The 26,820-nt window shown below is 34.6% G+C and overlaps 1 protein-coding gene across 8 annotated transcripts in view; it reads left to right on the forward strand.

Annotated features, from left to right (window-relative positions):
- The window catches only part of bun (TSC22 domain family member bunched), a 129,913-nt gene that overhangs the window by 99,842 nt on the left and 3,251 nt on the right, over positions 1-26,820 (forward strand). For 7 of the 8 annotated variants that reach the window (XR_016196581.1, XM_089258515.1, XM_089258523.1 and 4 more), the window contains one exon: positions 1,510-1,561. Coding sequence is in view for 7 of the 8 variants with exons in the window: in XM_089258515.1 (XP_089114641.1) it covers positions 1,510-1,561 (52 nt within the window). In the remaining variant the exon portion in view is untranslated. Of the gene's footprint in view, positions 1-1,509; positions 1,562-15,138; positions 16,683-26,820 lie in introns of those variants that run through there. The other variant, XM_089258520.1, reaches the window with a different exon arrangement.

The following is a 26,820-nucleotide window of genomic DNA, read 5'->3' on the forward strand; positions in this document are numbered from 1 at the left end:
GACGTTTAGCCACAGCGAGGGTGGTTTAAAAAATTGTTGAACATATACAAATGCAGAATAAAATAACTTGATATCAAAAGCAAAATCTAAGTAATATATATAGTTCTCATCACTTCAGCAATTTTTCAATTAACTCTCGTCTAAATGTATGCAATTTTATCATCATTCGCTTGCGAATTCTAAAGGCGCGCTCTATCATTATTCCCAGCTAGACCCTGATCTATAACCCATAAAACTCGCCTGCATTGGTTCAACGCACTCAATGCTAGATATGTTAAGTAAATTCAAATCAAGAATATTTGATTATTAACGCGTTCGCTAATTGCTAAAAGTCCTTGAGATTTTTGTTTGCTTGAATTGATTGTTTCATTTCGGTATGGAGCTGTGTGAAAAACCAGTTGGCCCAAAACATTTGCTCAAGGTGAACACGAATCGGAGCGAGTGTTGAGAACGTTTAAGTTAGAAACTGTTAAGTTAGATTTGAATTCTGTCTCTCTATCTATCTCTCTCTCTCTCTCTCACACACACTCCACCTCTTTTAATCATTCAAATTGAATTCGAGTTTTAGCTTTTATGTAACTCGTATACAAATTGCAGAGTTGGTTATTTCTTGTTTTCTAGTAATTTTTTTTTTTTTTTTTTTTTTTTGCCAGTGTTGCATAATTAAAAGCCGACTCGGACAATGCTTTCATATGCAATTTGTTTGGTCACTCAATAATTAAGGAAATATATACTTATATGTATTTATTTCCAGCTGCTCCACTGACATGTTAAACCATTTGCAATTGGAATTGACAGACCGTTAAGGGGGCATCGGCGGGGATTTTGAATAGAGTACATTCATTTAATCACTATAATGAGCCAAACGCATTAAAGAGTCTTTTGTGTGGCAACATTTGATGGGGGCGATCTATTTGATAGATCTCAGTTGTATCTTTCACAAAAACAATTTGGCATATTTTTATATTTGTTTTTTATTTTTTTGCGAAAAACTGACAATTTAATTGAGTATTTGACATTGCGCTTTGGCATGTCGGCGCTTTTATTTTTCCCACTGGGCCAAAAGTCGTTTCAGTAGGAAGTTTTATTGTCTTTTATATTGACCTCAATACGCACAAGGTCATATGAAATATGCCATAAATTTATGTAGCCCGCGGATATTTCTGCCATATAAATGAAATCCACATCCCAAATCACGTGATTTGTTTTTAATTGTTGACGTTTGATTTGAAGATAAAAGAGGAAATTAAATATTATAAATTATAAAAAAAAAAATAATTTGCAAGGGTAGCCGTTAAAATAATTATTCGGTCAATGAGTATAACAGTTTTAATATGTTATACGGAGTTGAAAAATTCGAAAAAAATTATATTTATATGTAGATTATTTCTAGATTTATGTACATTTTTTTTTTTTTTTTTTTTAATATTACACAATTTTATTTTTAATTTTAACTCTTCTATTAAATTATTTAATAATCCTAATTTATCTGTAAATTTTTTTTTGCAGTGCATCTGGAACAAGCGCGGTTGCGATTGACAACAAAATCGAACAGGCTATGGTAAGTGGCATACGTGCGTCGGCTCTATTTATAGAGTCGCAAATCCTTGTCTTTAATTATAATTTGTTTAAGTAGGCGATGTTTTTGTCCCGATTGATAAGCACACGCAATCGTTGAGGTTGTTTTGATGTGGCTTATCAAAGTCTTCTGTGGCGGGGACCGTGAAAATGACATCACAATTATTGTTATTCTGAAACTCAATTGTAGATTTCAGATCAGCTCTCAAGCTGATCGAAAATCTATAAAATTATACATTTTGTGCGCACTTATCGGTAAGGCAAACACTCCAAACGCCAACAACAAATAAAAAAAAATCGATTGTACAACACTTGAGTGTGGTGGCCAAAGACCTCACGCACGCGCTCAATCGCTCTTCTCTGCGCTTCTCATTGTCTGCAAATTTAGTTCAATTGAATTGGATGCGACGCGCTCTTGTGGATTTCTTGTGTACATATCAATGGACAAGTACGCAGCTATTTTTAGACCCAATTAAAAGAGCAGCTCAAAGCAAAAATAAAGTGAAAAGAAGAAGAAGAAGAAGCAGAAGACAACAATTGATTATTATGTATTTTTTGTTTTCTTCTCTTTTTTTTCTGCTTGCAAACTCTTTGTTAAAATATGTATCCCATGCAACAATTGAACTGCGTGCCAGCAGCTGTTGTGGGCGGCTTTTGATTGAGCTGAATTTCCCGCACTCCCACGCAAACATGTTGCTGTAAATATGATTTATATACATATATTTTATATATAGCCTTGATTGTTTAGCTGTTATTCTTGGTCGCTCTTTCATTTGAACCCCTGGCAACTGCACTATTTGAGCTGTTATACAAGCGCTTTGTATGTTATATATTGTTACATAAGATATTATGTAACTGAATTGAGTTTACTTTTATGATTGGATTATGTTATATGCTGCTGTGCATTGTTATATATTATATCAGACTCAGGGCTTCTGGGGCTTGTGCATGACTAAATTCCATTTAAGTTCCTGCTATCGATGCGCAACAAATTCATTCACCAAATGCCAAATGCTATCAATAGGTGTTTGTGGAATTTTTATGATATTCTCGAGCAATTTGACTTTATGAGTGCCAATTAGGCCATCGAAAACGTCTCAATCTTGAGTTCTACTAAAGTTAAAGTTGATAATAAATCAATTTATTAACGTAGCTGTCGTTCATATTCAGTTCTCTGTTTCAAATCTTTAGAAAAGTCTGTTTCTATAAAGTCTGATAGAGAATTAGGTCGAATACCATAGTTCCGTAAACAATTTCTGGCTGAGTTCTCTTCTCTTTAGACTTGAAATGAATCTCAGCTGAATCTTTATTTGCAATTTAGTTTCCTAACTACATACACTAAATCTTCAGCTTTCTAGCTCTTAGATATATAGGACACAATATTCATACTTCTTCAAGCAATCAGTAATTCAAGGTCAATCTTGAGATTTCACGCTACTTTTGGCAGCTATCTTTCTTTAGTTTAATACAAAGAACTTTCAAAGTCTTTCAGCGATTTCTATTGTTGTCAGCTGATCAATCAATCAATCATAAATTTAGCATTGCTTTGTGGTCTTCTAACTGCTTTTGCCTCATTCACAACGGATCTGACTAAATTTGGCTTGGCACATATTGGGTTCTGCCTACATGTTGCATGCAGCTATAGCTACGCCTAAAGTTGATTGCAGCAGTTGTGCTGCGACAGTCAATCAACTTTTCCTTTTGAAATCAAATCTAACCGAAGCCGATGCAGAAACAGAAACAGAAGCCGACGCTGTCGTTGACCATTGTGGGACAATTGGGTCAATTCAATTGCCGTCTGCACTTTCTTTCGGGCAAAGTGAGATAAAAAGCCCAAAGTCGATTCTGTGAGCGCCTTTCTATTTGCCCGAGAAGTTTCTTCAGTCTTGCACATGTGAAAGTAAGTTTTCCATTTGTTTCACTTTTTTTTAAAAAGAAAATAAAGAAAAGCATGAAACAGGATTTATGAGTGCTACAGCAGCGATTGCTGTTTCTACTGCTTCTTCTTATTCTGATATTATTATTGCTGCGATTACTGTTGACCTTGGTAAAAAAAAAAACCAATGTAAAAAAAAACAATTTTTTTAAAGCATTTTATTTTTTGCTTTATTTTTTATGAGTGCTGGGCTTATCAGCAAATTTTGTTGTTTACAAAATGGCAGACCTTTTCTTAAATGTGTGTGTGTGTGTGTGTGTGTGTGTGTGCGACGGCGGCTCTCGAATAAATGCCATAAATTGTTTGCCAAAGCAAAAATATAATAATAATAATAATCAACATCACAAAGCACACGAACATACACCCACACAAACACACACACACACTCACTCACACACAGACAGCATAATCACTTCAAGTACATTTTTTTTTGTGTCCATGATATGGCGAAAACAATATTTTTTTTCAATTCATTACATTTTATTATAAATAATTATAATTATATGTATTCGATCAAAGCGAAAGTGAAAGTCATCGAATTAGGCATGATTTTTGCTGTTGGCGACTTTGAGTTAAGTGATATTATTTTATGTTGGATAGGCATTTCGGGTGCTATAAAAATAACTTTAAAAATAGAAATGATATGGGCGCAAAAAAAGTAATAATAAAAATAAATAAAAAATATAAATATGCATATAGAAATATGAAAGTTGGTAAAGGAGTAGGCAAAGATATTTAAAGAGCTTTTCAGATAAGGTATTCTGATTAGATAATTTGAAGTATTCAAGTGCTATAAAATGCTTATGAAAGTCAATATGTAACTTATATATAAGAAGTTTGCTTTATATAACAGACTGAAGAGCATTTCTCAAATTAAATTCGTATTAGCTTCAAGTGAAAGAATCAAAACTTTTAGAGATAGCTTATCTGATTATATTTGCTATCAAGTATTCAAGAATCTACAGTTATATTATTGCTTAGGTATAGTAAATTAAAAGAAATCCATATAGTAGTACTATCTATGAATATTTGCATTCCACAATAGATATGAAAGATATGCTTCTAAAAATACCATTAAATGGTTTTAAATTTCCGGCAAATTGTTTTTAAAGCCTGGAAGCTTAAATAAATCCACCAATTTAGTCAAATATCTAATTATAATTATAAAGGAATTTCTGTGGCTAAATTTCTATATTTATTTTCTAAAGACAATATTAAATTTGGTTAGCAGCTCTTAACTTCCGACAGGAACTGCTTATAGTATTTGCAGATAAGATATAACTAACTTTATAGTATATTATACAAAATCTGCGTTTAGCTATAGTATAGACAGATAAGAAAGTAGTAAAGTTAGCATTTATACTATACATTTCAAGATAAGATAAAGATGAAGTGCTTAAGAAAAGTATATAGATTACTCTCTATAGATAGATATGCATATATAGTAAAATAGAGATATATTTACTATATAGAAATCAATTTCTGAATTTTTTCGCAGAAAACTCTGGAATAATTTCCATTTATAACTCTCAATCTATATGCTAATCGAATTCCCGATAAATTTCCATCAGCCCATTTGCTTTCAATTTGTAAATTAGCTTTCTGAATTCTTATCATATCTATTAACAGTCCATATCTGAAGTCTTTAATTCCTCCGTAATTCCCAATCGAAAAGAATTTCTTTGCATGAGTAATGAGCTGTGGGGAAATTTCGTACGTCTGTTTCGTTCAGTTTTTAAATACTTCTGCATATGCGAAATATTTTTTAATGTCACTTGCTATCTACAAATATTCGCTCATTTATAATTCTTTTCTTTTATGGAGTAATTTATTTACAGCTGGCAAGAAATATATGATATATGACATTTTTCCTGTTTTACAAATTCAGGAACAGCGAAAACAATAATGCAAATACACATGCACACGCCCTTCAAGTGGGCGGAAGTGTCTGGCGTTGGTTTCCTCAAAAACAATGCTTTCTTTATTCGCAAATTTGTATACACTTAATGTACTTATACTGTATACATATATATATGTATGTATATTGTTTATTTTGTTTAAATTTTTTACACTTATCAATCAGCAAGGCGAAGCTGTTGATGACGTCATCTTTTTTGCGCATTAAGAGTTTTTCTATATGTAGTCTATATTTTTTTGGTCAGCTAAGGCACACCATGGTGGACTATCATTAGAGAGTAGTATATTGTATATACTGATAAGCAGACACAACAGGCTCTGGCAGAGACAATGATAATTATGTTAAGTATAGGCACTTCTCGAGGCACGATTATCACAATATTTCTTATATATACACACACACACACACAGAGCCCGCAACTCACACGTTCCAATTCTATATGCTAATCTCGTGAACATTGCGCGTAAATAATAATAGTAGAATAATCTTGCGAAACAAACAAAAACATAGAACAATCAAAGCAAAACAAAGTCGAGGCGCCACTCTGGGCTTCAATATCACTTTTTTAATACATCATATATGTATATAGTCTATCGTATGTCCATATATACATATATGTACATGCACACGCACTTGATAAGCTTTTTAGGTTAGACTACTATTTAATAATTGATTTAACAACACTGCTTATCAACACTGCTGCTCGAAGCATTTCAAATGTTTGTTCAAAAGTCGAAACTTGATAAGGTTTTCGAGTAGAAGATGAAAAATTGATGAGGTGCTTTAGAGTAAATAATAAATATATTTTCATAGCTTTCAATATGAAGAATTTACAATAGCTAGATAAATTCTATAGTATATCTATCTATATAGAATACTAGCTATATAGAATATACGAAAATTCTAAAGCATACTTTTGTGCTGTTTACTTAACTAGAGCTTGCAGGGTTTTAAATTATCCTCAAATATACCTATAAATGTGTTGCATATATCTATATGTTTCGTATATCTTCATAGAGTATGTTATATATATACTTGGTTCCTTCTCTTTAAAGAATCATAATTCTTTATACTTTAAGGTATATATATATTCTATCAAAATATCTCAAGGAATCTTTAACTTAATCTATTCTTGTAACACATACAAAAAAAATTTTAATTTGCACTCCAACTTGAATATAGATTTCCGTTATGGCAACCTTTGCTATTAGTAATTCATTGAAAAAACCCTGCAGCCATAAAGATTGCATATCAGAGTATATTGCTTATACATATATGTATATCTCTCAGCATACCTTACCTGCCTCTATACGTCTAGTTATACGCTTTTCAATCTTATCAATTTGTCTAAACTTTACACCAATGATAATTAACAAATAGTCGTCGATAGTTTGACAGCAAAAAAACAAGACAAGCAAACAAGAAAACATGTTTAAGACATAAGGAAACAAGTTGAAAAGCGAAAAAAAAAAGCAACAAGCGACAACGAGAACAACAACAACAACAACAAGTGCAAGATAAGAGTTAGCGAACGAGAAGCGAACGATAATGCAACTTAATGACTTAATGACATTTATGGTGTTAATTTTTCAACGCTCGTAAGCCTATTTTGACTCGGCTAGGGTTAAGTGGGTATATTTCCAGCTCCAGTGACAAAACAACAAGAGGCGCAAGCCATAAAAACACACAGAGCAACATAATAAGTAAGAAGAAGACTTAGAAGAGAAGAAAAACAGATAAGATAAAAGAAAAAAGAAAGAAAAAAATTTAAAAACACGTTGGCCACGTTTTGTTTTACTTCTTTTTGTTTTGATATTTTTTTGGGCTTTAACCAAACTCTGTTTGTGCAAGTGCTTCGAAGTTCGAAAGTGAAAAAAAAGGAAGGGAAGAGAAGGGAACAGCGCACAAATGATTATTGCTAAATGCTTTTTATGCCACTCATAATAACGATAATAGATGATAACAAAGAGGCGCGCGCTTACATAACAAGAGAAGCAGACACACAGACAGACTGGCTGACTGAAAGAGTTCTTAACATCTGGCAATAAGATTTCAGTAATTTCCCAATTGGGAAAATCCAAACACTCGTCTGCAGTTGGCAAAATATACATATATATATTATTTTTGCTGTTTTGCATTTCTTTAGCAACGGAATCAAAGTTGAATATGCCGTCATTAATATAACCATATCTAATGTCAAGTATCTGTAGCACTATTTGTATCTGGATGTCTGTCTGTCTGTCCGCCTGCCTGTCACTCTGTCATTCTGCTCTAATTGCAGTTTGATTGGACTGACGTCAGATGTATGTAAATGTGCCGCGCTTGGCTTCTGGCTCAGACTTCATAGTCTGAATAGTGCTAATTAGTTGTGGCACGAGCGTTCCCACTGCGTGTTTATCGCTCGATCGGACAAATATAGTCAACAAACAGCGAACAGAAATGACTCTCATTAGAGATGACAACGTGAGGTTATAATCATGTCACGCTTAAGACTTTAAATGTGAAATGGTTTACGTTTAACTGAGAATTCACATACTTTATAAATATCAGGAAACATCTATAAGATTTTCTATTATGCTTTGGTATGAAGTGAACTAAATGGAGTCCGTTTTCAGAAAGGGCTAAGCTCTTTGGTTTATTATATTTACAATATCAACATTTGCATCATTATCTAACACTGTCTCTACACTAAATTTTTCTTTAGAATGTCACTGCAAAGCAAATAATATTTACTTTCATTAATGTTAAAGATTGATACACCTCATCAACTACAAATGAAGGCTTACAAATTTAAACTCTCACAAACTTCTGCATTATCCAACACTGTCTACCTACTAGGGTATATAATTGCCACATAGTCCGATTGTGAGTAATAACAACAAATATGGCTACAAATTTTCCTAAAATTTTCCCACTCTACACAGCAATTGTGATATCTATAATTGAAAGCTAGCGCTACAATCTCCAATTCATTGTGTTTCTATTAAACTTGAGACGAGAGCGCCGCACTCTGTCAAAGGCTGCTGACGTCAGTGATTGCGTCACCACTAATGAATAAAGACAGAGTGTAGGAAAAAAGTGCAACATTTTGTTCGCAGATGCTGTTTGTAATAATGATATAATAACTGCACATAAGACTATAGAAAAAGTTCACGTTCCAGCATAAGTTCTATAGAAATCGCATATGTGATGCTGCTGCCATTATTGTTGTTGTTGTTGTTGTTGTTGTTGCAGTTGTTGCTGTTGCTGTTAAGGTCGGCGACTTTCAATTCGCATGAAATTTAAACCAAAAGTAATGCATAAAGTGTGAATGTGAATGTGAATGTGTTTGGCTTACAATTTCACAAGCCGGATGAGCTCACCTGCCCCCAGCAGCAACACAACTGTGACTCAGTCATGCAACAATTTTTCGCAGAAAAAAGTGTTGTGGATTTTGTTGCAATTAGCTTTTAGCTGCATGCATTTGCATGCATGCCACAAAGTGTAGCAAGTTGTGTCGAATGTGACGACATGCCAATAAATGCTTTTGTCTGTGCACTTGCCAAGAACGAAAGGAAAAACCAAGTGCTGAAAAGACCAGAATGTGTAGGGCTAAAATATACCCTGTAGTGCATAGAGAATGAAGATAAGTATGTAGAAGTAGTATTATTCTTCTCAATAAAGAGCTACCATTTATACCAAAATTGGGAATGTTTAAAGAACCACAAAAAAAAAAAATATTATTATTCCCCCACATTAAATTTGTCCCTCGAACGAAACATCACAACCCACACACACACAGCTTCATCTAAACAGGGTATTACGACTATGAACTATACTAAATGCTCTACTTGTTATTTCTTTAGTTAGTTTGTTTCGTTTTCTCTAGAAATTTCATTTCACATTCAAGGTCAAGTTTTGCTTCTGTTTGCCATGTTTGTTGCCAAAAAAACAAAATCAGACCACACAAACACACACGGATACAAATAAGCGTTTACATTGTATACTCGTTAAACGTGTTCGACAACAACAACAACACATTCGGCCAGACTTTGTTGTATATTACTTAGTAACTGGCCTAGCGGCAGGCGTCTGGCGATAGCCTTAGACTGCAGACGCCGCTTTTAAAGTGGGTCAGTTTTATCGTTCGTTATTCATATATTTGCGAATGCATTCGAAACTTGCACTCGATAGCATTCAAATTGAACGACAATTCGCATTTTTCGTTGCTAGGCGCACTAAATTCTCATTATGCTGCGATTGTATGGGGAAAAGTGCACTGTGGCCATACAAGTACGGCTGTTGCAGCAAGAGTGCACTGTGCGACACTCGCTGTATGTCCTTTTATAGTGGCACTCGCTACGGTCGTATATGAAAAGAATTATACTTGGCAGTCCAGCTACGGCTGTAAGTGGCAAAGTGTACTTTATACAACACTCGCAGATATCGTTTACAATTAATTTCATAAAATAAAATCCAAAAGACCTTGATTAGCTAAAGCAACGCCCAACAGTAATTAGCACACACATACATACATACATACATATATATATATGCAGGCATATATCTGCTGGCCGCATATTCAGACTTATCTAGCTGTCGTTTATCAACACTCAAAGCCCTTGGGGGCGACTCTGAGTGGACTAATCAATTGTATGCTCTTTGGATTCCATTGTGCGTGATTATCGTTATGGCCTACTAGAAAATAAGTTTCATTTGTGAGTGTGGCACACACACACACGCACCTCAACATTTAACTCAGTTTCAGGCAGCTGCTGTTGGCTTTTTATGCCAACTACAAAAATTAATTAGACAGCTTCGTCGACGACAGAACAAGGCAATTGCGCTTTTATCTTTCATTTCGTTTGTCAGCTTCCTGCTGGCTAAATCTTGACAGACACGGAACTAGACGTAATAAATAAATCAAATTTGATTTATTCATTTGGTCACACAACAAAAATTGGCAATTTGTGCCGATTTTTGAGCTAAATTATTTGCCTATATCTATTGAATTGAGGCAGAAGCAAACAAGAAAAAACCGGCTGCCGAAATAACCAAAAATCATATTATAATTTATGCTTTCTGCTTATTGTTTATTTGTCTGACTGCTGCGGCGCAAACAATCAACAGATTTATGCAAATTAAACATCATAACAAACACAAAATTTGGCGCATTTGAATGAATTTTCACCGATATGGCGCCTGCATACAAATTAATGTTAAACAGACAAACTGGTTGTAGCTAAATATTGTAACGAATTCTAAATACACTTTAGCATCAATCTAAAAAAAGGTTAACAAATTATTTTCAAATAGAAATTAGATAGAGAATTATTTCAAATTTTTATATATTGTGCATGTCTCTGATTCATATATGTTATCCCCATCATAGTTTTCTAGCCAACTATTTTTAATTTCGAAATTCCCACAAATAATTTCTAGATTTCCTGTTTCACAAATTTTTCATTCGCATCTTTCATAAATTCTTTTTCATTGCTGCATTTCATGTTTTTCGACTGTCGCATTCTTTTGCATAAACATAAATTCCTCAAGTAGATATAGAATCTGTAGAGCTCTCATCGCTCAACCCTTAATATATCATAATTTTCATTCAAAGACCTCGCCATCTCTATTCACATAAATCATTATGACCCTGTCGCATTTGCATACCGTGAAATGAGGTTCGCCGCTGTGCCACAAAGCGCAAAGAACTGTATTATTAATGTTGATATATTGACATAATGACCTTTGCGCTATATAAGATCTGGTATGCGTTGAACTTTTGTTTCGTCTAGTATCTTCCGTAATGCTTAAATTGCTTTCCATTTAGCAGTCAGGAAATAATCGTCGATTAATATCCATTTCTAAACTGAATAATTTGATGCCGCTGACCTTTTAAAGTATTTTCAACTTGAATTTAAAGCAAGTTAGAGTCGATCTAGCTGCGATTGCTTCGCTCGGCTCGTTTCTATTTACGAGGGGCGTGGCAGCAGCTGTTAAGCCTCAACGGTTGACAATAAATTTCTCTTTGCGTGCGTTGTGCGTTTGCAATCACAGCAAACAAAACTCTTACACCTTAATACACACGGCCGCCTCGGTGTGCCACTTAACAACAACTAGAAATGTCAATCAGCTGCCAAACTGTCAACCTGCACTTGATATACCCCAAAAAAAAAAAACATATGAACAACAATGAGCAACGGCAGCAACAATAGCAACTACCATGGATTTACAAGCAAAGTTTCTTCCACAGTTGGCAAAATATTGTATTTATTTGTCATATACCCTGTAGTTATTACAAGTGCTGTAAAGGAAAGGGGTATCAACTACAAGTAATTTATGATAAATCATTACTTGAATGAAGATAATTGGTAAATATTTAGAATTATACAAGTTAGTAGTTGTTTATGGCTTAAACAAAGTTTATCCTCTAAATTATATTGAATATATTACTGATCAAAATTTTTAAAAGTAGTTGTAAATTTTTAAAAATGTAGATCAGTAATATATTCAATATAATTTAGAGGATAAACTTTCCTTAAGCTTTTAAGAATCTCACTAAATAGCAAATTACATTTATTTCAAAAGCAAATACTCTTAGAAGAAACAGCCTTGATTCGCAATGAAACAAACTTACAGGATATCACTAAGTCGAGCAGTCGTCGCCTTAGCCCCATTCTGACTCGTCTTATTGTCATATGTTTCATTGGTTGCCAAGCGCACGACAGCAAATTTCGCTGTTTAAAAAATTTTATACATATATATGTACATGCAAGTATATATGTATATATATAGTATATGATATATCATACCTTTATGAGTTTATATAATATTGAAAACTGACAAAAACAGTTGCTGACCTAATTAACTTTTTGGCATTCGCCGCATCAACAAAATGAGCAACAACAATGAGAAGAAACAAATAAATCAGCTCAAACCAAACTGCCTAAAAATAATTCCGCAAATGTGATTAATAATTGCCATGCCAAAAAGCGTACATCCCATGTTTTTTGGTACAAAGAAAAATTCATAAAAATTTACTTGAATATTATTAGCTTAGACTATAAATAGGAATCCCATATGAGAAGCAGAGATAATTTGCTAGTCATATACGGTTATTAAGATAAATGTGCCCAAAAGGAATCTCAGATTCGCGACTTAATTTTAAAATATATTTTTGTATATTTATAAAAAAAACAGTAAAGTTATTTAGGTATATCTATTCAATTAATGTCAAGTCTAGTCCAGTCAACATTTCTTTGCCGTTTACTAACATTGTTTAAGTCATGTAAGTCATGTTAAATTGATTTCAAGGCTGCCTACCAACACTGTTCAACTGGTCTGCAGCCTTCACTAGCTATAAAAACATATTGATTAGATTAACTAAGTCTTGATAAACAGTAAACTCGTCAGCTCTATAACTAGCCTTAGCAGTTCATCTAGTATTAAGATGTATTAATTTGCTATCAGTAATAAGCAGATTGTTTACCAACACTGCAACACAGCGACTCTAAGCACCAGTGTTTAACAATGCACATTAGCCATAAAAGTATTATTGATTAGATTACTAGAGACTGTTGATAAAAAGCGACAACTAGTCAACTCTATAACTGGACTATTTAGTAATGTTTGCTCAAGTTTTTATAGATTGAAGAGCTACAGTCATATTATACATATATTGACTTGCCTGACTCTGACTGTCGGCCTATCAAGCAAACTGGTTGGCATTTAGATGTGTTTGCCTAGACTCGCTTTATAAACTATTGACGAGCTCTCATTAGCTAGACTATGTCTACCATATAGCAAACACTTGAGATTGCGCTCGGTATTGCCTTGAACTGTGCTCGGCATTATTGATAGACGACTCCCACCTAAAAGCAATTAGCTATTGAGCTTTTGTCGTAATGCCCAGACAACAGACATCTTATATTAGAGTCGAGAGACAAAGCTCAAGTGCATTTTACTCGACTCCGAGATTGGCGATTCGAAATTCATCGAGTCAACTTTAATTCATTTTGATTCTCTCATTTTGTATTGATTTGCGAACCAGTTGAACAAGTTCATGCGAATTGCGGCGCACTGAGCTGCGTATGGGTGTGCGTGTGAGTGTGCGTGTGCGTGTGGCATGTGTCTCGCGACAGGCAACTGGCGACTCACGATTCGCGACGCGAGGCAGAGACACACCTACCTACCTGGCCTACCTGCCTTGCCTGTCTGCCTGTCTGCCTGCCTGTGTTAACCTCGTCATATAGTCGCAGCTTTTCGTTTAAATTTGGCCATGATCGCAGTCGCCGCCGTCGCCGCCAACATGAAAACGCGTTTTGACTGTTTTCTTCTCCTTCTTCTCACTTCATTTTGCATACGATTCAAATCGATCCGAATCGAATCGATCGCACAATCAGTGAGCGATCGTTTAAATTTAGATGATTTTGCAATACAATGATTAATTTTTTGTTGAGAACTTGATTATTTTTTTTAAACGAGCTAATTTTATTTTCACGTGTCGCCTTCTTCTTCCTCTTTTTTTTTTACTGCTTAGGCTGGAAATCAGCTGTCATCTTATATATATGTATAGATTGATAATGTTAATTGAGCTGTTAATCTAAACTAATCTTGCTGAACTCCTTAAACTTAATGTATAACTTTCAGTCTATTGTATATATTGAGAACGAGTTGTGTATTGGTATTAGTGATAAATGCTTTGATTTGCTAAATATATGTGAGCATCCATTTCAATAGTTACTTGTTTAAGCATAGGTCGAGAGCGGTGGAGCTATAAAGTATTATGTATTTTGATTGAACTTTATAGTAATAGATATACTTTAGCCAATAATTTTTTTTCTTATTTTTACCTTTTTTTACGATATTTGTTTTCATTTCCTAATATATTGCTAAATATATTTGAAATATGGAGAGTCTGAGCTCAGGGATAGTTTGAATATTATTTATTTTGAGCATATATTAGATATACATATACCTTTATCTGACACACATGATAAATTCAGCTATATACTGAACTCTAAAGTCAAAGTCTCAAATATCATTTGCTACACACAGTTGCCTCTCATAATATGTAGAAAACCCGTTCAAAACTTCTTTCAAACTCGATATTAAGACTAAACTATTTGAGTATAACACAAGAACGTTAAGAACTTTATACTACGATACAGCTATTGTAGCTTCTGTATACAGCATATCTCCATATCTCCATAGTCTATCACATTCAATAGTTTCCATTGCGTTTAGGCCTTTTTCACTCACAAATCTGGCACCAATATGCCAATTGAAATATTTGGAAAATTGTGGCCAGACAACGTTATTCTACGCACTACGTTTGTCGCCTCCATAGATAGTGGAAAGTTTTTTCATTGTGGACAGAACAACAACAGTAAATAAAAGCGAGGTGTGTGCGAGTGTGTGTGTGTGTGTAACTGTGTGTGGGTATCTATAAAGCGAACAACGCGTCGCTTTATGCATTCGCTTCCGCATTTAATAGTTTAGCCAAGAAAAATGGAAAAATCATGTTTGCGCCACGTTCAATTTGCCTGATGAGCCATTTTATAATTAAGTATTAAGAGGCAATTAATTAAAAGCAAGGCAGAACATAAACTATACATAATATAGAAAATTAAATGTATTTTTTCTTAGAAATAACATATATAATATGATTTGTTTATTTATTGATGTATTTTTTAACATTTTCCTTCCTACGCTCTTCTCTTTACAGGTAAGCACAACATTTATGACTATGACATAAGACAAACTTGGTAAACAAACAAAAACAGAAAATGTAAACAAAAATGATAATAAATTATTGGTTGGCTCGGTTAACGTAAGTCAATTAGTTTATGGAGCTGCCAGATGATGATGTCTGTGATGTCTACATTCTATTGGAAATTTTTCCGTTCAATGAATTTCAATCAAAAAAATCGAATGAGACAAATGTAAAATATGCCATAAATTGAGCCAACTATGCGTAAATCTATAGAGCATATAGAGGGGTGCCATTATTTTTTTTCAAGTTGATGAGAACCCTAAAAAAATTTATTTACTGATTGCCAAAAATAGCCAAAGAATATAGGAGAGCTAGAGAGAAAACAAAATAATTAAGCAGAAAACAAGGAAAAGAATATTCCACATTAAGCATATGTTGATATATATATGTATATATATCTATATTAAATATATATATCATCGGAACTTGCAGAGGCGTGTGGCATAGGGTCCACAAAAGTACAATAACAACGTATTGTATCAAAGCGGATCAGTTGTTTTTGTTTGTTCGTTCTTAGGCCTTTAATGATTGGCCTTGAATAAAATAATTCAGTTTTGCTTTTTCTTTTTTTTTTTTTTGTATTTATGTTATTTTGTTTTGTTTTTCGCATTTCATTTTGTTGTTTGTTATTTTATTTGATGAGCTTGTCCGTTCTTCGTTTGAATTTTCATTAATTTTCTGCGTTGTTCTCTTCGATTCTCCTTTCGCTGTTCATTTGTTTACGAACTATTTGTGATATGCATAGTCGACGTTAATTAGAGAAAGAGCGCAGGAGAGAGGGGGCGAAATCGAGCCAGCTATTCGATAGGTGTTGTAATGTGATAAATAGATAGGGTTGTTTGGCCAAAGAGTTGACTGTAAAATGTGTCACAATCTAAGTGTGCTTAGGGTGCTTTATGAGGAGGGCTTGATGCGTTAATGATTGAAGCTTTAAATATAATCTTTTATATATTTATATCTAATAATTTGATGGTACGATGAGATGTGAGCTTAAATTTCAATTCCTAAGTATTGAGATCTTGTAGTATTAGATGGAAAATAGATATACATTAGAAATATTGTGAAATATTGATAAACGTGTAAATTTATAATAAAATGGATTTATTTTGATTTAAAAAAAAAAATCAAATATTCGAAATGAAATTCACAATGAAATTTAAGATCATGTAGCTCACAAATTACAAATTTCTTACAAGATACATAATATAATGGAATTAAAAACTCTATTGAAATGCAACAAATTGCAAACTCTAGTAATTGTAATCCTTCAACTTGCTTCAGTCGCCCTCTAATATCCGCCCATTTTAATGTCTTCATTCAATTTGAGCAGCCACACGTATATGGCGAATGCTATTCACACCCAGTTCCACGTTTACGCAGGCAGCTCATAAAAATCCAGGCCATGTATGGCTCATAAAACTAGCTGCTTGGCCTGCTTCGGCATTTGCTGCCACTGCAGCGGCGCACCAAAAATAATTACAGAAAGCAAAAAGAAACACAGACTGCAATTAAAGTCTGTGGCAGTTGCAGTAAATGTGGCTTGGCCACACACAAAGCGCTTAACGATGCGGATTTGCATTTTGGCCAGGTAAGCGACAGACTTCTGGGCAGACGCGCGACCTGCGCTAATTGCAATCGAATGCGCAAATTAGTTGGCCAGAGCCGAAGATGGCAACGAAATACGTTAGCCACGTGTGGCAATTAACTTTTTCTCATCTGTATAGAGGTATATATATATATATATGTGTGTGTGTGTGTGTCTGTCTGTCTGCCGACAATTTGTTGACGCACACGCAAACACGAACTACCCTTTGGGAGCGAGGCCACAAGCATCATAAAAGTCCTATAAATAGCACAACATAAAAATTTGTAAATACCCTACGCAGCGAGTAATGGGCATATTGTGACAAAGTGTGTCAAAGTGTGCGCTGTGGGGGAGATGTGCGGCGTGAGAGATGAGAGAGGAAAGGCATTAGAAATAAAAGTTTAGTTGCATATGGAAAGTGCATTGGTAAATCTAGCTATCTCTGTCTACTGATGACGTAGAAGTTTATCAATCTATCAATTCATCTATCTATAGATAATATAATATAATATTTCTATCGGCCTATCTACTACAATATCTGTTTATCGATCTATGTACATTTTTATCGGTCAATCAACCGAGTGTGCGATAGACATATTTCCGTTAATCAGTCAGTTCCGCTAATCCATCGGCTTATCAGTCTATTTTTATCTCATATTAAAGATTTGGTTCATTGCATTTGTATGATATGCATATAGGTAAATTTTTTTATACATCATACACGCTTTATTGTCTTGATTATCTCTCAATCAATTTGTCTTTCTTGCAATCTCTGTTAGCTTTTCAGTTAATATATTTTCATCAATAACAATCTATGTAAATATCAATCAGCTGGCCCAATACCAATCTTAATCGTATGGTAGATGAAGAACTTTCAACTTCAAGTCAGTTTCTTTTAATATTAATAATATAATATATTAATGAGTAAAATCACAAAACATTATATTATTTTTTTAAGGATTCTTCAATCTACCAATGCCATTCTTCTTCAATACACCTGAAAAGGGTATTTGGCATTCGTTGCTCTCACCTATTTGCATTGTATTTACCGACAACAAATTTCACACATTCATTTACTGCGCATCCTTTCGTGGAACTTGAAATTTGTTCTTTTGATAATGCGCGTTGCCTAATCTCAATTTCTGTTGCCGCGATTCAGGTTGAATAAACTTTTTTCCCATTGACCTCAATTTGTGTGAAATTTAGAAAAATAATTAAAAATGCGAACACAACTAATCTGAAAACAAAAACAAAAGCAAAACTAATAAAAACTAAAAACCGAATGCAAATGTTGACGCGCTATATTATTAAATATTTCTTTGTTTAACGATTGCAGTTGAGCTCGTTTCTTTTGTGTATTATCCTTGTAACCATTTTTGCGAGTGTCGCTTAATTAGTTGCTGATGTGCGGAATTTGTCAAGTTTTGGGTTAAGGTCAAATACTTTCCCTCAAACAGCAGCCGAGCCCCGTGTCATATTCAATTCTCAATTTTCAGAAATTTCTTTCAAATATGCCGCCCCCGAGATACAGAAGAAGAAACATAAAGAAGCCGATGAGTAATAATTCTTATTCCGTACGCGGATCAACCTAATTTAAGAACTGTCAATGTGTTTAGCGAATATCTTTATACAGCATATCGTATAGATATACATATTGAAATGTGCTGTGGGCCGCACATGTTAAGCTGTCAAATCTTCCGCCCTATATACATACATACACACACATGTTATTGAAATATATATATGTATATATCTAAGATATCTCAACGAAAATAGTTTTAAAAGCAATTCTCAACTCTTGGCACGCTTTCCACTCAGATTCGATTCGATGCGAAAGCAAAAGTTCTGTTCTCACCGTTTGTTTTCCTTGATCTGTTGGGTGGGTGGGCGTTGCATCACATTATTATTATTATTATTAGGTTTATAGTGGATGTCATTTGCGTGTGCAACACGCGATTTTAATTGCTTAATTCTATAGAATAGTCGCCAAATCATAGAAATTAATTGGGCACTTGCCTTTTGGCTAAATGAACATGTGTACAGTAATTAATCATATTGGTCTCAAAGTTGCCTAATTGACGTGCATTTTGTGAGCATACATATATACATATATTACATATATTGCATATGTCAATATATAATTAAGAGAACATGTCTGAAGAATTCCTCTGAGGCATAGGCAAAGAATTGAAATGTATTTTGATTGGAACGCAATGGGAAATGTCAAAGATGTAGACATTGAGTTTATTTTAATTGGGAAAATTTGTGTAAAGTTTTCTATAAATTGAGTAATACAACAACACGCAAATCTAGAATTCTAGGAATATATGTGGTGTAAGTGATTATATTATGAAACAATCATGATTTAGATTGAGTAAAATATATATATATATATATATATATATATCTATATAGATATATATATATATATATATATATATATATATATATATATATATATATATAATATATATCTATATATATATAGGGAGATGCAGATAAAAGAGAATTCTATAATGAAAACAGATATATAGTTTTAAGTTTTGAGACCATTGCGAAAATTAAAAATGAAAACAATTTTGTATAAATTCCTTTTTCTAGATAAATCCTTTTCAGTTTTAGGAGCATTGCGAGAGCTCGAAGTAATTCCAATGAATTCAAGGTATATACTTTTCATAGACAGTAATACCTGCAGTAGTTATACGTAGTCGTATATAATATATAGGCAGTAGTTATATCCAAAATTTATTGCTTTTCAAGTTGTAGTCAAGCTTTTTTTTTAATAGTTGTGGCTCTTCAATATTTATTTCGCTGCTGCTGCTGCTGCTGCTGTTTCGTGGCTGTTCGAACCAAACCATTTTTCATTTAGCTCGTTTAGCATTTTATTGGTATTTCCTCTGATTGGCAACCTAAACAAATTGCCCATTTGCAGCTACACCCAGTTATATACATATATGCATACATATATAGACAGACATATTGTATGTATGTGTGTGGGAACTGCTTGATAAGGCGCACTGGCGCTCTGTTTGAGGTTCAGCTACACATGTGCCCGACTAAAAGATACATCTATGTACTTAGGCTCTAGTTGACACAGTTCGCCATTAGATAAATCCACCGACTGGCGAGTGGCGACTGGCTGCTGGTTACTAGTTGCTGGCTCAATTGTTTGGCATTGATCTATTTGCAAAGCAGCATACTAATTTCTATGCACACAGTCGGCTGCTCTGGCAATTTGGAAGCTCTATTTATTTTGGCCAAATATTGTGCCAGCAAAACAACTCAACAATAACAAGAAAATACTCGACTGTGATAGGCACACAAATTAGCATGAGAATCATGTACGCATGGTAGTTCTATATATATACTTGGCAACGCAAATAGCTGACTGGCTTAGATGCTGCTGCCTGCCAGTGTTGAAAAACAGTTGAGTTTATTTTAAAGTATTATTTGAGAGTTTATAGTCAAGTCATATTGTGGGTAAACTATTGTAAGGAACTTACTCAAAGCACTTGTTAACATGCAAGAGAGTGTACCTAAATATAAAAGAATAAATGTAATAAATTACAGTGTTGAAAAACATTTCTGTTTGTCCTTGGCTCACATTTTTAGTAGTTAGCAGCTTCAACTGAATTTTTTTAATCAAATTTCGATATATGAAAAAGATGTAAAAGCATGCATCGGTATGAAACTTGATGATATATTATATATATAATTTTCAGTGCTGTAAAGTAGTGCATTAACGTCATCACGTTTCTACTGAAGTTTATAACCTGGAAACAGCAAATTTTCGATTTCGTGTACAAGAAATATCATTGCTCAGAAGTTATTAATATCTTTACCCAATATACTCTACTGATACATCACCTAACAGAGTATCCAGCAACGTTTGCCTGTCTGTCTACCACGTCTTGCTTTTTTTGAGATATATTTACCTGTTTCCCCCGTTTATCTTGGACTTGTAGACAGCTGCTGCTATTTTTTATGTCCAGACTTTTTTTTTTGTGGTAAACAAATGTGCTAATAGTCTGTTGATTATACGAGCTAAACGTACTTGGCCGTTTGCTAATGTTGTTGTTATTGTTATTGCTTTTTTCTGGGATGTTCTATTCGCCTTTGAGTTAATCACGCGTGGCTGGTGTGCAACACGACTGATAAGCAACAGCTTGGCAGCTGCGATAAGCGAATCAAGATGAGGCGATTGCCGCCAGCTAGGTAGGAAGCAAGACCACACAATCGAAACCCATTTCAACTGGAATATATATATGTATACATATACGTTATATATGTAGTATATATTTCATAAATTTATGACCGATTTTTGTTGTGTCGTCGCTTGCTTTTTGATTTGTTTTTAATTAATTTCAATTGTTGCCCACTTAGCTTCTGGTCGTAACGTCAGCAGCAGCTGTTCCATAGAATCCAATAATCAAGAAAAAAAAAAAAAGGCAGCTCTCATTCAAAATCAAAACAAAAAACTCAGATACGTATCTTTCTAGATATTATGTATAGACACGAACACTCAAAGAAACGATCAAGATGTGATTAGAACACTGAAAGAAATATCTTGGGATTAATATGAGATTTCTATGAGGATTTAAGGAAAATTTTTAATTATTTTTGATCTAAAAATATATATTTATTTTTAAAAATTTTAAAAATATATTATTATAAAGTATTTTACGTAAGTGTTTAATCATTTTTTCCGTCTTCGAACTTCCATTACATTATTCCAGCTCCCATTTATATTGCCATATTTCTCTCAGTGCCTTCGGCTGCCCCAAACAAGTTCGAGGCGAAAATTCTCAGGCATATTTCGTTTGCTGATTAGCCAAACTGAAAGAGAGAGACACGAGAGAGGGAGAGAGGAGGGAGACTGTGACATTTCTGAATTGATAAGCGCTTGGGGGGCAGCTGTTTGTTGTCGAATTCCAGTTTCAGTGGGAATGCACTGATAAGCCTCAAGGCTGGCGCTGACAGCGCTCAAATGCCTTTAGGGGGCTCCAGTTTGTCTGGTAACGGTACACAGAATTTTGGCCAAATGCAAATTTGCAATTTGGCGCAGCTGTCAAAACATTTGCCATTGATGCCTTCTTCCTGTTGCTCTTGGCAAACAGTTGACAGAACGGGACGCAAAAAAAAGACGAAGAAGAAAAAAAAGAAGCTGGGCAAAATAAACGTCTTGAAAAGGTGCTGACAGGTGGCGTGATCTAACGCCGTGTCTCTCTCTCTCTCTGTACTCTTCTCTTGTCCTATTTCCATAGGCCTCAAAAATATCATATATCCATTTGACGTTCAATTAATACGACTAATCAGTGTGACTAATTGAACCTAGTCTAGACTAATTACTTTTCATTCTTATACTCTTATGCTCTACTTATATGTTTTGGTCCTATGATGATCCTATATAGGGTTTTTGATTCGGTTCCTTGATCTACTTCCTTGTTCCTCCATTTTTAGTTTAGCTTAGCTTTACATTAGCTTTAGCATTTGTTTTTCTTTGGCTTATCTATTCAATGAATATTCTTTGTGGGCAATTACAAATGAATTCTCTATGGATTTAATTCTCCATGGTCAGTTAATGTGACTGTTACCTGAGCTTATCAATTTTACTAAATCAGATATTGTTCTGCATTGTGTTCCATATCTATTTCTGTTACGCGATGGCTAGTCATCGGCAATTAATCTGAAATTACTGTCTTATCTTTGATTAACCAACAATCGTCCTTGAAGTCACTTTCTTTTCGCTTATAAAGAACTCATAGAGATCTCTTCTGTTCTACTTCTTCGCTTTGTCTTTTTGCTTATACAGAACTTATAGATATATCTTCTGTTCTACTTCTTGACTTTGTCTTTGTAATTTCATTTGCCTTTGCTTTTGCCTTTGCCTTTGTCCTTGCCTTTGCCATTGCCTCTGCCCCTGTCTTTGCCTTTGCCTTTGCCTTTGTCTCTATCAAGGCTTTTCCCTTTGACTTTGCTCCATTTTAACTTTGTTCTCTCTTCTCAATGGCTTTGTTTTCCTCGCTGTTACCTCTGTAAAGTCTACTTAGCTCATTAGCTAAGTTGTTTGTTTATTTACTATTAGGCAAATCTATTCGTAATTCATCTGTGTTAACTTCGTTGTTTATTTGCCCAAAGACGAGTCAGACTTGATTACCAAGGCAGCTGTCATCTTATATAACCCCATGACTCGTTCTGGCAGCTCTTCAACTTGGGAGACTGTATGTCTAGTTGATCTTGTCTCTCAGTCACCCGCTCTATTTCTCTCTCTCTCTCTCTCTCATTCGACCCTTCTCACTCTGTCTCTCTCTCTGTTTTATAACCAGATTTGTTTAGTATTATTTAGCGATGTTTCCCAGCGATAAGCACGAATAACGTTGCTTAATTATCTTATCGCTCGTTCGCTTGCTCGTTTTGGTCAGTGCAATGCGATTCGGTTTATTGCGGCGCAGTGTTGGGCAGCGCTCAAAGTCCAGAGTCAACTGCAATCCCGTTAATTTGTGCACCGCACAACACGCGCCGAATATGATTCAGTATTGGAATCAGCCGGAATTTGTTTTTAATTGCCACAGCTGCAGCGCTTACACTCAGAGAAACTGCCATCAAGAACTTGACTAAAAATAACTTTCTGTTTTCTTGACCGAACAAAAATTATAAAAAAAAAATTTTGTATTTTAAGACTGTATTTTATTTTAAGTACAACTTGAGTTGTACTTTTAAAAAGTCTTTAAATTACGCTGCAAACATTTTGGGTATCCAAATGCACCTCAATTTTGACATTGTTGACATTTCACTTTTTTTTGTTAAAGTGCATCACATGAAAATTGTTTTTCAAACGCGCCCCTTTGTTCAATTTTTCCGTAGCTTTCCTCTAGCATTTTCGTGCACGCGCTGAACGCGTGCCAAACTTTCCGACTAGAAATTAGTTGAAAACAACAAAATGAATTTCAAATACAGAAAAAAAAAAAATAATAATAAATGAAAACAAAAATTAAAAGAACACATGTAAAAATAAAAACAAAACAACACAAAGTTCTCTCCGTTGTAATTTTCCACGAGCTGTATGTAGTTGAATTTTATTGCAACAATTTGTTGCTTTTGCCTGTTCGTAAATAACAAATAAAAATTTCCACACGCAGAGAATTTTATAACAAATGTTTTTGTTTTTGTTTGTATTTGTATTCACTTTAGAAACATACATTGTTTGCATATGCGGGGGAGTCTCTCTCTCCCTCTCTCACCCTCTTGCTCTCAAAGGTCGTGCTTTGTCATACTCACATATGTAATGGCCGTACACACCCCCTTGATGATTAAGCCCCCGCTCTGCCCTTATCGCCCGCTCCCCACGAACTGCATTGCCAGACGCATTGACGATGTTTGTATTCGTTGTTGCTCTTGCTTTGTATCATGTGAATAATAATGAATAATAATGAATAGTGACGCGTCTTTGAGTATTGGCTGTTGGCCAAAGCAGAGAAGCACATGATAGTCGTCTAGCAACTGTTAGCTGTGCACCCAAAATTGCAATTATTGCATTTATTGTTTGAATTTGCTATTAAAATTATTCATTCATATTTTGTTGGGCAGCTTTTGGTGGGATTTCATTGAACAAATATTAGAAAATGGCAGAGTATATACATGAAACTAATCATATTAATCATGTTCTTGCATTCAAAAACTTCTGTTTGTATTAATATCGAGTTTCAGTCTTCTGATTCTTCCGATCATCGTCCTCCATAATTCTCATGGACTCTACATTGACTTCAACGAAAGTTTCTGCCGATGTGGCAGTAGAGAAGAGTTCTATTTCTGATAATAATAATGATAATGATAACAATTGGTCATTAATAATATGATGCTGTTAATTTCTTGTTGAGCAAGCATAATAATAATATGCAAATAAAAGTATTTATACTAATTATGTAAATGCTAACTGTAAATGAGAATGGCACGATAATAGTATATAATAATTTGCGTACTACCGCTAATGCTAATGGTAATGATAATGCTAGTTCCTCAATACTAACTTTTAGCTTTCACACCCTTTTATGAGACCTTCCCAGTTGTTTTCGCCTCGACAGCAAAGTGTTCAGATACACGCTTCAGTTTTGTGTAAATATTGCAATTTGTTTATACAAATGTGGCTTTAATTGTTTTTATTTATTTCATGTTTTGTTATTGTTCTCATTTTTAAATGTTTTCCTTCATTTTTTGCCGCCTGCAACGCGGATGTTTTTTTACAATTTGCAATTTGTTGCCGGCATTTGAAGCTATGGGAAAATCAGATTTAAGCTTCTTCTACACATACAGATGCACATACACATACACACATATATGTATCTGTGTACGTGTTTGTATTTGTAACTGTATCGGTGTTTGTTGTGGAGCTTTGTTTTGTATATGTGGTAGATAGATGGGCAGAAAGGTAGAGAGAGAGAGAGGGGGAGTGAGTGGGGCGGGGGCGCGGCTGCATCTGCGACATGCGCATGAAATCGATACGTTTCATGTTCTCGCGCTGTGTGCTGTGAATTGAGTTTTTGAACACAGTTGTTGCTATTGTTAATGTTTCATTCTGCCGCTGCTGCCGCCGTTGTTGTTGACAATTTGTTTTGCAAATTTGCAAGCCCTTGAAAAACAAAACTGACGGCTTGATTTGCGGTTGTTTTCTTTTGTCCATCCGGAAACGAATGGCCACGCTTACATTTGCATATATTATATACATACATATGTACATACATGCATACACATTTGCGTATGTAAAAAGAAAGGCACTTCATATCAAATCAAAGCTCTGTGAGAAACTCTGCTCTAAGGGACAAAACGCAATGCGCAAAAAGGTAAAATGCCGACCACGTTTTCTGCCTTGCGTTGCTCAAAGGCAAAAGCAAAAGCAAAATAAAAACATCGTATGTTTGCTCAAAAAGTATCTATAAGAACGCTCGCCCATTCGCTCACTGAGCATTCCTTTTTCGCTTTTTGGATGATAAAAAAAAATGTCGTAAAGTTTTTGCGTCGTAGCGCAAAAGTGTCAAAAGAAACAGAAACAAAAACAACAACAACAAGCAGCCAAGAAATTTGTCATGCCGAAAACGAGTGGCAAAATTTGTTGCTCTTTTGGATACTGTGTGTAGATGTTAATGTATGTCTGAATGTGAGTATAAATGCCGGCTGGTTTCTTAAATATGTTAACAAATTTTTCGGGCGCAGTCTGCTGCTATATTCCTATCAATATGGATATTAATAAATAAAAAAAAAAGTAAATATATATATATGTATATATAGTGTGTAAATTACTGAGGCAAAGCGCGTCAAAACAAACAGAGAGAGCAACAAAAACAAAAACAGTGACAGAAGCAGCCGCAGAAACTCAGCTTTTGGCAGAAATGCTGATAGATAGAGATACATACCCGTCAATGAGCTGCACAGACACACACACACACACAAACGTATATGTATGTACATGTGTATACTGTATAGCTGTCGCAACATGGCGCGCACTCCCAAATAAAGTATCTGCCAGCAGATACACAACACAGCGCTGAGCGCTCTCTTGTTCTCTCCCTCACTCTCTCTCACACACACGCTATTATCACATGCACACACACGCGTTCTCAGCGCGCTCGCGCTCGTGCTCTTACGCTCTCTCATGCTCTCTCGCTGCTGTCGCTGCCATTTTATATAAAATGCGTCGCTAATTGCAAGCAGACGTTCAGTCGCCAGTTCAACTCGCAACACGTCGTACGTCAAACGCAAAAATAAAACAGATACAAAAAAAAATAATTATTTAAAAATAAGATATTATTAAATATATTTTTAAAGTATAAATATTTTGTGTAAGCAGCCAAACAGAGACTCTTCAATTGTGAATTACATTCATTCAGCCAAACAAGAACTGTAAGAGCAGCAGCCGCAGTGGAGAAAAATTATTACCAAAAAAGAGCTTTCAGTGTCGAATGCAAATGCAAAAGCTCTGCGCCGGTCTCACAAATCACTGAAAGCTGTGCTGCGTATTCAGTTATTGCTGAACTTTTGCCGTGCTAACAACGCAA

This window comes from Drosophila navojoa, chromosome 3 (genome assembly GCF_054131105.1).
Source record: "Drosophila navojoa isolate 15081-1374.11 chromosome 3, UAZ_NAV_1.0, whole genome shotgun sequence".
NCBI lineage: Eukaryota > Metazoa > Arthropoda > Insecta > Diptera > Drosophilidae > Drosophila > Drosophila navojoa.